This window comes from Schistocerca gregaria, chromosome 6 (assembly GCF_023897955.1).
Source record: "Schistocerca gregaria isolate iqSchGreg1 chromosome 6, iqSchGreg1.2, whole genome shotgun sequence".
Classification (NCBI taxonomy): domain Eukaryota; kingdom Metazoa; phylum Arthropoda; class Insecta; order Orthoptera; family Acrididae; genus Schistocerca; species Schistocerca gregaria.
In genome coordinates, this window is record NC_064925.1 from 261,111,219 (window position 1) to 261,124,843 (window position 13,625).

General features: G+C 36.7%; 1 protein-coding gene across 50 annotated transcripts in view; it reads left to right on the top strand.

Annotated features, from left to right (window-relative positions):
• LOC126279005 (microtubule-actin cross-linking factor 1) overlaps positions 1 to 13,625 on the top strand; it is a 485,047-nt gene that overhangs the window by 296,848 nt on the left and 174,574 nt on the right. For all 50 annotated transcript variants that reach the window (XM_049979354.1, XM_049979337.1, XM_049979346.1 and 47 more), the window contains 5 exons: positions 203 to 362; positions 1,373 to 3,588; positions 6,452 to 6,598; positions 8,625 to 8,848; positions 11,470 to 11,668. In XM_049979354.1, the coding sequence (XP_049835311.1) occupies positions 203 to 362; positions 1,373 to 3,588; positions 6,452 to 6,598; positions 8,625 to 8,848; positions 11,470 to 11,668 (2,946 nt within the window). The remainder of the gene's footprint in view (positions 1 to 202; positions 363 to 1,372; positions 3,589 to 6,451; positions 6,599 to 8,624; positions 8,849 to 11,469; positions 11,669 to 13,625) is intronic.

Genomic DNA, 13,625 nt, shown 5'->3' on the forward strand with positions numbered 1-13,625 from the left:
GTTATGGTGTGAATCAATACTGAAGTTTAAAATTAAATGTGCAGGTGGTATACTCTGTTGATTGTGAAAATTTGAGAAAATTTTAATGGTTTTGTGTAAGAAAGATAAATTGTTTTATGCATTTTTGTGTATACAATATGAGTATTTTAAATCCACTGCACATGCACATGAAATATGTTACTTAGTTTCTCTTTCTGTGCAGGGCTTTTATGATCCTAAATCTGGTCGATTTACAACTCCAGAGACCCATGAGAAGTTGCCCACTGATAGAGCTATTTACAAAGGTATTATAGACCCTGCTTCAACTCTCGTTCGAACAGATTCAGGAAAGGTAGTCACATTTGCAAGTGCTGTTGAAGAAGGTAAGAATGTGTTTGTGCTATGAAGTGCTGAGTGAATAGCTGCTGCCGCTGCTGCTGCTACCCCCCCCCCCCCCCCCCTCCTCCTCCTCCTCCTCCTCCTCCTCCTCCTACTACTACTACTACTACTACTACTACTATTACTATTACTTGAATTTTATTTTAAATTTGCAAATGAATTGTGTGAAAATGAGTGACATTTTCTTTCTTATACACTAGCAGTTCTAACACAAATGCAAATTAAATGTTTTATACATATGATGTTAATAGATTATCTTTGCTGACTCATCAATAAATTAATTGCAGTCTTTGACCATGTTAACAACAATATATTTATAATAATCTTGGGAGCTTTGTAATATGACCACTGTAACAAAATGAGTCCGACTGCCAAATGCTTCGGGTAGAGGAAGGTGAAAAACTTAATTTTTCTGTCTCGTTGGTCCTGATTATATCAAATTGTTCTTTCATATTTACATCTTCTGAACCAAAGAAGTGCAGTAGAGAAAAGAATTTGCTTAACACCTGTCAAAAATACAAAACGAAATAATTTTTTTTCTGCTGAAATAAAAATCCAGTGATAACTCGTCTGTTACAAGAACCTTGAACAGACAAGTCTCTTGCCAGAGAAAAACATAATTTCCAATTTGATTTTTGTAATATTCAGATAATGGTAAATATTTGTTGACTGTTTTATGATTTTGATCCTTAGTTTCATTATATTTATGTGCTTTACATTCGATTCATCTGTTTATATTTGTAATGCTCGTATTACATCAAATAGCGATGCAGGTACATGTTAACCTCAAATTCATTGTTCTATGGAACTGCATTGCAGTTAATAAGCAGAGCCCAGCTTGATGGTTGATTTTTTTTTTGTGTAAAATTGCTATAGTATAGATTTTTAATAACAAGAACATGGGCATTCACTTTTTACTTATACAATTACAATGTAACTTTAACCTGTTAGGAAAATCGTACAAATTTCCTAATTTGTCTGCTTCAAATTTCAGGTGTTGTGGATGCAAAAGCTGGTGCTCTCAAAGGTAGAGATGGAAAGCTGGACTTCCAAGAAGCTTTTGAACAAGGTCTGCTGATAGAGGCTCACCCACCTTTAACACTAAGTGAAGCTTTAGTCAAAGGAATCTTCGATGAGGAAACAGGGCTGTTTCTCGATCCTAGCACAGGAGAACGTGTCACATTGGCCTATGCTGTTGAGAACAACCTCATAGACTCGGATTCAGTTCATGTGAAGGATACAAGAAGTGGGTTTTGGAAGAAACTGTCTCTTGCAGAAGCTATAAAATCAGGATTTGTTGATGGACAGACAGCAAAAGTGAAAGACTTTACTCGAGGTGACATCAGTGTACCAATATCAGAGGCATTTGCTACTGGTCTGTTGGTGGATAGTAAAGCAGCTGTATCAGTACAGAGAGCTATTCATCAGGGCTTGTATGATGAGGCGAGTGGTAAGCTAACAGATCCAAATACGGGTCGTAAAGTGACATTGCACGAAGCTATACGGCGGTCAATTATCAATCCTCAGTTACCGTGCTATTGGGACCGTCGCTCTGAACGCCTGTTGTCACTGGTAGAGACTTGCAGAGCTGGTATAATAGACAGAAGGGCAGGTGTTTTTCGTGAACCAGGATCTGACTGCACAATCCCACTTTCACAAGCTATGGAACTGGGTCTTATTGTGGACATTGAGAGTGCAGCATTTGGGTTGTATGAAGCAATTGCAATGGGTCTGTATGACTCGGCCACTGGCCGTTTTGTTCATCCATCTACTGGTAGGAAGCTGACTTTAAGTGATGCTTGCAAAGAAGAACTGATTAATCCAATTATCTCAATTGTGAAGCACTCTAAGACTGGTAAATATATGAAACTTGAAGAAGCTATTCTGAATGGGTTAATTGATGATGAAAAGGGTCTCTACAAGATCCCAGAATCAAAGAAGACTCTGTCATTGAAAGAAGCAAAAGAGAAAGGTCTTATTGTTACTTCTCGCAGGCCACTATCAATTGAAGAGGCTGTAAAGTATGGCCTTTACCGATCAGAGGCAGGCTGTTTTGTTGACCCACAAGTTAATGATAATTTGGACTTGTCACAGGCACTATTACATGGTCTTTTAGATCCAAACACTACAGCAATGAAGGATCCTGTTAGTAACAAGCTTAAGAGTGTCAACTCAGCTATTGAAGATGGTTCTATAGATGTTTTGAGAGGCCGTGTGGCAGATCCGAAAACAAAGCGGTCTTACACTATTGATGTTGCTTTTGAAAGGGGGCTACTGTTGACTGTAGATCGTCCAATAACATTTCAGCAAGCTGTAAGGCGTGGATCAATTGACTTCCAGCGTGGTACATTTAAGGACCCCAGGACGTCACACGAGTGCACTTTGGAAGAAGCAATACGCAATGAATTGATTGATCCTGAATCTGCTGTTATTAAAGACCCTCAGACTGGACGCTTCCGCACTCTAAAGAAGGCTATAACAGATGGGCTGATTGACATGAATCGGCGTGCAGCATTTGATCCACAGACAGGCAAAGTGAAATCGCTGTGCATTATATTTGAACAGGGAACTGTTGTGTTTTTAAGGGAACCACTGACTTTTGATGCAGCTGTAGAAGGGGGTCATTTGGACATATCAACAGGTCGTTTTACTGATCCACAATCACATGAAGTTCTAACACTAAAAGAGGCAGTTACATTGGGCTTAATAGATCCTGATTCAGCTCTTGTGAAAGACAAGTTGAAGAAAAGACTTGTTCGTTTGCCAGAAGCATTCCGCAAAGGGTTAATTGATTCAGAGAAGAGCAGTGTCCTCGACTCTGAAACATCTCGTCTTTACACCTTAGCTGCTGCTTTAGATACAGGGTTATTGACAACACCAAGTCATGCACTATGTCTGATTGAAGCTATAACTTTCTCATTGTACAATCCAACTACAGGAGGTTTCCGTGATCCATTCTGTGCTGCAGGTGGTGTAACAGAGCGGCGGCGCTTAACTCTTCGTGAATCTCTAGCATCTAATCTTATAGACCCCTCAACAACAGTGGTGAAAGATGCATCTACAGGGCGCATATTGACTTTGTCTGAGGCAGTTGGTCCAGAAGGTCTTGTTGATCAAGATGCTGGACGATTGCTTGAGACAACAACAGGAAAATCTATTGATTTCACAAAGGCCCTAGAGCGTGGGTACATCCTGCCTGCGCAGGCCAGAGTAAGTCTGCATTCAAGTTTTGTTTACTGTTTTATAACTGTAATGCTAAACTTTAATTTCAGTAGCTTTTGCTTAAAATCATTTCTAACTTGACGTGTTGCTGAAAGAAAAATGTTTAATAACTGAGCAGCATTTTCAATCATCTCCAGTGTTTTCATTTTTGAAGAATATTACACTTACATAATAATAATAATAATAATAATAATAATAATATTAATAATAATAATAATAATATAGTGAATTGCACCAAATCATATTCCAAACAACACAATGCATCTTTCTCTTGATTGTCACATATATAATGGAATGAAGCCGTAACAGGAAATATAAGGTTTTATATGTTGTTCTAAGGAAACAGACCTGTATTTTATTCACTGGAGGCATGCTGTTTTAAATGGCAACAGTAGATATTAATTGGAGCAACATTTTTACACTTTTTCCGGATTGTGTGTAAAATACTGATAATAATCACTCACTGTTTACAAGAAAGAATGGAAAAAAAACACACCAGCATTAAATCTGATGATGTTTGACATTAGTTGACATTAGTTTTAATTTTTTATTCATTATTTAATTGTGTTTTAAAGTAACCTACTAAATTTTGTATAAGATCAGGCACAGGTCCAAACATTTTTAACTGCAATTAGTTGTTGACAGTTAACATCCTGGAGTGCAATAAAAAGTAAAAGTGCTTTGCATTCATTGCCCATCCAAACTAATGTGATAAATTATGTCATCTTAAGTAATATAAAGTCAGTTACACAGCATGCACATGTCATAAAGAGCTAATATCTGTTTTCACTAGTCATCACAAATAAAAAGAATCCCACGCTGTTTCTTTTTTAACATATGGCACTGTATGTGTGCATGCTTATGCTTCAATGTGTGTGTGTTCAGGATAGCTAATGGAATGATTCAGCTTCGCAGTGTTGGGGCAGCTTTGCACTAATGCATGGCAAAGAGCGGAAAGTTTTGCAGGAGCTCTAGAAAATTTACCTTGTACTTCAGCACAAGTGGAACTTTCTTCCTACAAATTCACATAAGCATCTTTGAGAGTTGTGAGCAATAATTACTCTCGTCTGACTGTGTTTTTCATTGAATGGCCTTCCTAAATCTTTTTCGTCCCTTGACATGTTTCATCTCTTGTAAAACTTTCCTCATTTGCATTTGTGTGCTGCTTCATATTTTTCCTTCTCTGTATGAAATGTGTGTCTGGAAGTTGAATCTCATTAAATTTGATAGTTACTATGACTTAATTTTTCAGAAGTAATACCTACATTAGCAGTGCTAATTTTTTGTAATTCTCATCTTGTTACAGATGTCTGAGAGCAGACGCTTTGGCTTATGTGATACTAATTTGTTTTTAATGCGTGGAATGAGCAGATGATTAAATTATAGCACATAATTGATGTGCAGCTATAAAGTGAAATTTCTGAAGTGGTTATTTGGGATGCTAATATTTTAATGATTCTGAAAATATCTGCTAGTGACTAACATCATTTAATGTATTGCTGTTCTTTTAATGCTAATTGCTATGCCCGGCAATGCTGTAACCCGCTCCTCCTAACATTACTAATAGCACTTAGGTTTTAGTATAGTACCTCTTTTTGTGAATGAAATGTTCAAATTAGAAATGATCTATTTTATATTTTTGTATCTTTTGTAGCTTAAAAATAATCATGTTAGTAGTCATTTAAGTTTTTGCCTTGAATGTTTTGCATTTTTGATCTATTAACTTCTTTAATTAAAACTGAATTATTCAGATTTTGATGTTTTAAAGCTAAGTCTAGTGTTGAACTGATGATCATGACCACTATTATTCCTTTCTGTTGTGTAATTATTTTTGTTTGTTTACAGGCTTTTACTATATGTACAAAGAATTTCAAACTAGATTATGTACTTAACGATAATACTAAATTATTATACTAACTGTAACAATCTGTGTGAGTGGGATTGAGTGGTTTGTTGCCGTGTTGTCAGAATCCTCTCATCTGTTGCCTCTGTCATTCTCTATACAAGTTATTTTCTTCTGGATGTGGGAGTTTCAGAAATTGGTTTGCAAACCTGCCTTCAGAAATTCTCTGCTCTCTGGAGTATTGGCTTGTTTTGTCAAATCTGAGAAATTGTTTAATTGCTGTCTGGTTTTAAGGAACTGTAAAGAAATTTCTGTGGTTACTGATAGTATTGCTCTGATTCTTTGTGTTCCGTGCAGTGTTGGTTAGTGTGTAGATTCCTGCCAGTTTTTGAGCATGGGAGGAAATGCATTTCAAGTAAGCCTGCATGAGTGGTTATGCAAACTTTTTGCAGATGTCACATTCTCTGTTGGGGCTTTATGGTTAGTTATGTTCTGCATGAGTTATTCTTTTTTATAAATTAATAGAAAGTTATTTATTTTGAGCAGCATTAACTGATTCATTACTTGATTGATTTCTTCTTTCTGACACTAGCACTCAGTCTTAAAAAAGAATCTTTGGTCATATGCATAACAAATAAAAGTAAAAAAAATTTAAAAAGTAGATCTGAATTTAATGCTGTGTGTTATGGATATTAATTGCTTATACGACATTATTACCTTTTATTACATAAAATAGATGATGAGTTCTTGAGTGTAGTCAAATTTTCTTATCATCTGTAATTTCATTCAGTTATGTTGGTTTATGTGGGGATAGTGTTTAGTGCCAGTGGATTAACTTGTGGGGGTATATATTTACTGATAAATGGAAGAAGGGTAAAAGCAAATTATTAACCTTTGAATTTTCAAAAAGTCGAAAATGGCGAAATGTGGATATAAAAATGTTTGAAAGAACAATTTAAAAAAAAAAATATAACGTTAAAATTTTGTTATTGTGTGTTACCTGCACAGCAAGCTGTGGAAGAAAAATATAAACATTGTGATGAGACACTGTCAAAGTTGCTGATGTGGCTCTCAAATACAGAGAATCGCATTGCAAGTCAAGGAAATGTTGCAGAAAATACTGATGATCTACGGAACCAAATAAACACTCTCAAGGTCAGTATTGTTTTGTGATAATGACAACAGTTCCAAGTAAATAATAGATTTGTTGGTATGAAGATGAAAAGTTGAAGCAGTTTTTTTTTTATTGTCTGCTTTCAGTATGAACTGACGAATACTTGAGTGGCGAATAAAATAGTTATAAAGGAAATAATTCAGGGTATATGTAAATACCTCTGGGCTTTCAGAAGATGATTGTTTCATATAACTACGAGTGATACAGAAAAATGACACAGAACAGTGGATAAAGTCTCTCAGAGTTTCAATTCTTAACTGACACTGTGGCATAGTTGCAGTCAGGGCAGGCATTCAGAACATGTAAACAAATCATCTGCTCGGTACTGTAGCATCCAATTAGTTAATGAACAAGGTTTACAAAGCTGGCTGCTGTTGCACCTTCCAGGACCCTTTACTCGGTAACTTGAATGATTTGTATGCACATATTTACATTTTCACATCTTAAACAGTTCCTATATTTGGGAACATGTAATGTAGGTTTAAACTTTTAGGGATGCTATATCCACCGATATGCTTTTTTCCAAATGTCTTGTAGTTTTTGCGCAGTTGTCTTTTGAAACCCCAGAGGTATTTATCAATAACCTTGTAGTATGATGACAGAAAGCTGTGCGTGGAATATAAGAAGGTATATTGCCATTTCCTTATAAAACATAACAAGGAAACAATCTGTATATCTCTCTTGCTTGACCCTTCCTGAGCATAATCGCTGTTGAGATCAAGGCATTTGGGTCAACAAGAAGCTACGTTACATATACAGCACTTAGAAGTTACTCATTCTTTAAAAATTAATTCTCTGCAAGTCATTTCTTGAAATTAGGAAATTAAAAATGGTCAATTTATTAACAGGTACATTGTTCTGCCTCAAGAGCTCTCTTCTCCTCCTCCTCCTCCTCCTCCTCCTCCTCCTTCTTATTCATTTTCTTATACTTTTTTTCCAACCTCCATCTTGCTGCCTAATCGATCATAGACAGCACTTACTTAGTGTGCTGTGGAAATGATCCATGGATGTTGCTTAATAAGAGCCACCTACTGTTCTAATGTTTTCAAGTAGTCAGTATGTCAATCACATACAGTAGCTGTGTACAATTACATTGCATCATATTTGAAAGCCTGAAAAAAAAAAGAAAAACTAAATTAAGAATCTTGGCTAAGAGTCCTATTGCTTAATACGCAATATTATAGAAGGATCGTTACATATGTTTTGAGTGCTCCATAATGAATGAAATGTATTCCTATTTATATGGATAGATGATGAATTTCTCTTCTTTGTAGCTCTTCCTTGAGTATTTCACTCGCCTAATTTCATGTTAAAATGCTCAAAATTGCTTTGTAAGAACAGCATAGACCTTCACAATAAAATTTAAAGAAATGTGAAAGTGTCCAACACAAACCAAAGTATATTCAGCTTTGTTGCCATAAAATCTTTGATTTTGTAAATGAATATTAATAAACACTATACTGACTTATTCTCATTGGTTGGAAGACAGGGAACACCATTCATGTGACAATATTCTACTATGCATTACATGGAGAGGAAAATCAGTGGCGACTCGTACAAATGAGGAAATCGTATCTTTGCTTAACTTGCATAGTTGTATGCGTTGTCTGTATTGTGGAGGCTTTTTGTACACTTGCAATAAGAAAATGTGTAGGAACTAGACTTCTACACAAATTTCCTCCTGGAGGTTTTTTGCATGCCACTGAGAATTTATAAAGTATGTAAGAGATAAATGTTGCCACAATAATTTATGCTTCAGTTGTCTTAAGACTGCCAGACGAAACTTTAGTACATATTCAAGTAAGATGTGAGGATGATTGCAGATATATCCTGATTGGAAAAGATGATGACTAGTGTGAAATAACATTAAGCATAAATTGGAGGAAGAGGGAACTTGTCATATTTGTTGAAATGTAGACAAATCTTCCTGTTTCCAACAAAATTAATGATTGTGTCTTCAATATTTTGTGGTATTTACCAGCATTTATTTAATTTTCTATGGTGCAGCAAGTGAAGGACGACCTGGAGGCCCACTCCCGACCGATTGCAACTTGCTTGGACCAGGTGCGACAGCTTGTTTCAACTGGAAGAGACGTACTGTCAGCTGATGAGGTGTCAACAGTTGAAAAGAATGGACGTTCCTTGAAGACACGCTATGATTGTGCCACAGAACGTACAGAACGCCTTCTCAGAAAACTTGGGACTGCGCGTGATGAGCTTTCAAAATTCAAGTAAGTTACAGTGTGCACTCCTTATTTAAAGGAAAAAAAAATAGTTGTGAGAGAGGCAGAATGAAAATGAAATGTTAATAATAATAATAATGCTTCAACAGAAAAGTAACAAAGGCAGGCAGAAACCTAAGAAAATGGAATTTAGTCTGCTCTGACACACATTCCTACAATCAAAGTTGAGAAGGTATAGAGTTCCCCTGGGATCCTCTGTCCAAGCCCCATGTTACATTCACATGACCCTTTCCTGTTTGTTTGTTTTTTACATATTAATTTCCTGTAGCCTACATAATTTGTTTTCTCTTTTCTTCTTTTGTTTCTGTTTATTTGGCTTTTCTTCATTTCCATTTGCCATACTTTCTTCTAAAAGTGGGAGAGGAGAAAACAAAAACAATTCTTTTACTTGTGATCATCAGCCCATATATATCTGCTGCTTTTAATGTTTAGTTAATGGCACAAACAAACTTAAAAGATTATCGCTAAAGGTATATACATATATATTTGTTAAGATAATTTGCTGTGAAAATGCAAATTATAAGGAGCACACCCCAGTTTGTAGATATGGCAAATAACAAGCCACTAGGATTTGAAATAGATTCCCGTCCTATATCCAACTGTTGAGGCATCAGCAACATTCCTCCTTGCAGGAGGTCTCTGATATGTTCAGATAATGGCAAGGTGGGAACTTATCACAACTCTAATATGAAAAAATAGGGAGTAACAAATTTACTGGTATATTCTGAAATTAGAATTAGGAAACATACAATATTTAGTTGATGGCAGTCTTCACTGGCTTTATGCAGTGATAAAGTGTACAGAGAATACGAATTGAAACCATAGTTAAGTATGCAAAACTACTATCAAGTTGGAGAATATATTGAACCATAGAGAGCAGACCAAGTGACAAACAGAGATTTTGGTGAATCTTACCACATATCTAGCACTGCTGGTTTGCAATCGTAGCATGAGATACTTCTGTTTTCTGGGTGAACGAAACAGAAAAAATACATGAGCAACATTGCTGTGTTCTGTTCCAGCTGATAAACAGCTAAACTCCAACTAACTGGAAGGCGGTAGAGTCCACACAGAATAATGCGGTACAATAGATGTGCAATTGGCAGGGCACGTATGGGGAGAGTGGTAGTGGTGGGGGGTTGCGGGCAGGTGCTGTAAGGGATATACAGAGCACCGGAGGGGAAGTGCCATTCTAAACTGATCCTATGCTCACAGTTTTTGTAAATATTAAGTGGAATCCCTCCACACCCACACTGGCGTGGTGAGCATTCAGAAAGATCTACTGTCACCTCTGCTTTTGTTAGTACCATTCATTGCAAACTATTTTGAATTTTGTGTAGTATCTTACGTAAATGGAAATATGACACTAAGTATGACCATTAACAAAATGATGGGCAGATATTTGTGAGGCTGACATATAAAGCTATAAGAAATCCAAAACTGAATTTTTTGTACTGAATAGTTCCTGTAAAATTGTTGTAGAAAAATAGTAGGGAATGCACTATGATTCTGTTATTGCAGCACGTTGCTGATTGGCGGAAAGTGGACAAACAAGGTCAGTCTCCCATTCTGAACAAACAATTGAGCTCGACCAGTGCTTTGGATGAAAAATGGTCAGTGCGCATCGGCCATCGTATCCTGTTTGGACTCTGAATGACGGTATTGAGACACACGTGACAATGACAAAGTTGGGGCTGCTTATCAGACTCAAAGCTCAAACTGAATGTGCAGAACATGGCATTGGCTATACTTTTCATATCTTGGTCAGTGCCACAGTCCTCTAAGCATCCGACTTCAAAAATATAACCTTGCCAATTACATAGGCGATCAGGGGCCAGTGGCTTCCTGCTGATACTTAGGAGCTGACAACATCTTTTTGCTGACAGGTTTCTTAGGCTGACACAGTTCCAATCTGCAGAAATATGGTTCTCACTGGATTCCTACGCCTCCTCGAGGAAGAAGAATAATTGTGTAAAACTTGAGTAGTTTTTAGCAATTGCTGCTATTTTAAGTAAGTTATCAACTGCTACCAAAATGACAGTAGCTGAAATCTGTTTCCAGATTTTGGTTCTTCTGTATGTTAGGAATCATTATCATCAAGTTTCTTCCTTTCAGAAATTATGTTAATCGTTTAAATCACTATAGAATTTTCAAGGAACTTGAAGTAAAATCTGACCACTCACTCATTAATCCTTATCAACTTTTTCTTCGTTTGCAGCTTTGTGTGGCCACCCATGTGGCTCTCCTGAGAAGTTCCACTGTATTACATTACTTTGGAACTTGATTTGTGAGATTCTAATGTCTGCAAAACACTGTTACATTGTGTCAATTCTTACAAACTCTTTACCTGTTTTCACTTGTCTTAGGATCTTTGGCTGACAGTCATGTAGCGGTTTTCTGACTTATCCCCAACCCGAGTTGCTGGAATTGTCTATCTTAGACATCAGAAAAACTACTCAGCTATAGGTGTAAGACTAGTGACAACGAGAACCAAGTGAATGAGTGGCCACCAAAGTTTCAACTGTTTTTTTTTATACACCTACACTTGATAATTAACAGTTTGTCACATCATTTATACAGAACAGTCATATGTGTTTTTGCCATTACAGGTCTGAGTTGTTGACATTTAATTCATGGCTGGACAAAGCATGCAGGCAACTTGAAGATAAGGAGCGATCTCTGTCCAATCTGAACAAATTACACAGCAGCACTGACAGCACTAAGGAATTTGTTAGTGATGTGATTGCTCATCAGGCAGACTTGCGTTTCATTACTATGGCTGCTCAGAAATTTTCAGACGAGTCAAAGGTTTGTGATTAGTTTTCAGATATTAAAGCTCTGTTATGTGAATAAACTACCCTTAAAACTCACATCCTTTCATCTTTCCTTTTCCTTCCCTCTTTCCTGACGAAGCAGCCGCCGGTTGCGAAAGCTCAAATTCTGTGTATGTGTTTTTGTGTTTTATTCATTGTGCCTATCTACCGGCGCTTTCCCGCTTGGTAAGTCTTGGAATTTTTGTTTTTAAGATATTTTTCCCATGTGGAAGTTTCTTTCTATTTTATAAACTACTGGTTTGGTAGTTAAGAAGGTAACTTCGCTTATTTATGGTAATTTGAGTATAGAATATTGAGAAGTGTTTGCTTCTGCAATTGAATTATTCTTTCTGAGAATTGTAAGTAATCTTTTCAGCAGTGGGCATGACATTCCCAATTGAGTGTAATGAAAATTTTAACAGGTCATATGATATGAGGGTGCATCAAATATAAATGGGATGTTATTTTTTATTTAAAGTCATTTATTGAAAAAATGAAGACAATTATAATTTATTTTTCCACATAGTCTCTCCTGCTTTCGAAATGCATTTGTCCTAGCGTATGGGCAGCTTTTTGGTGCTCTCATCATAAAAAGAACTGGGTTGTGTCACCAGCCAGTTGCGCACGAAGTCATCCACACCCTTGTCATCTTCAAATCGTCGCCCTCCTAGAGCTACTTTAGGCTGTCCAAATAAATGGAAATCACAGGGTGATAAGTCTGGGCTGTGAGGATGATGATAAAGTGAAGTCCAGTGCATTTCCTGTAGCTTGGAGACAGAGCTGCAGTATGGGGTCACGCATTGTCATGGAGGAGGATGAACTGTCGAATCAATTGCTCTCATCTTCTGCAGTGATATGCAGCTCTCGTCTTGTTCAGCAGTTGACAGTAGTAGGCAGCATTGATTGTGCGTCACTCGTGCAAAAAATCATTCAGCAAAATGCCTCTCTGATTGAAACACAGTTGAAAGAACTTCGCCAGTTGACAGTCCGATCTTGGGTTTCACTGGTGCTGCCTCCCTTTTCCTCTGCCACTCCGTACTTGCTTGTTTGTGTTCTGGAGTGTAGTGGTGAACCCATGTTTCGTCGCAGGTGACGATCCGACTAAAAATCCTGTTAATATTTGATCCCCCCTCATATGTATCAGAAAGAATGTTCAAATTTGTCAGCAAGTGAGATATCTATTGTAGCATGTGACACTATTTTGAACAGGCAAATTTGAGGATTATATAATCAGTGTTTATGTTTCAGTACTATAAGACTATCAGACTAAACTTTGCTTGCAAAGTTAATGTTTCATGAGACCCAGTGTAATGTGTAGTAGTGGTAATGTAAATTCTTTTAGACCCATGGCATTCGTGCAGAACAAGAAGAGCAAAGGAGCTTGTTGGAGTAGTTATGATACAATTCAACTCTGCAACCACTACAGCTTAAATTTCATGTTCATATTATTATTAATTGAAATGGTATGTGAAATGTATTTTGTTTAACAATTTAAAAATACATTTTTAAAACATTGAATGTTAACTGTAAAAAAAGTGTTGATAAAGAATTTTATCATCGTATCAAAGATTCAGCACACTAAAAACCAAAAGAATAAGCTACGTTCATTAAGACCATTTTCAGTGTTACAGTATGTAAGTTGCCTGGTAAGGTTATAAAACTGAGCTAGAATGGGAGCCTGTTTGTACAAGAATGAGGCAAGAGTTTGTGTAAAATTCATTCCAAACATAGTCATGGCGCTATAACAAAGTAGTAGTCTGAATCAGAAATAATTGTTGGAGATTGTTTGTCTCTTTTCATCTCTTAGACTTACCCATACTCTATAAGCAGTAAATTAACTTGATCCTGTAGAGTAGTACTGAAAGTGTTCACCAATGACTTCAGTATTATCTTTTCTCACAGTCCACAGGCAACAAAAACATTATAGATACTCTGCTAGCAGTGTTGTGGAG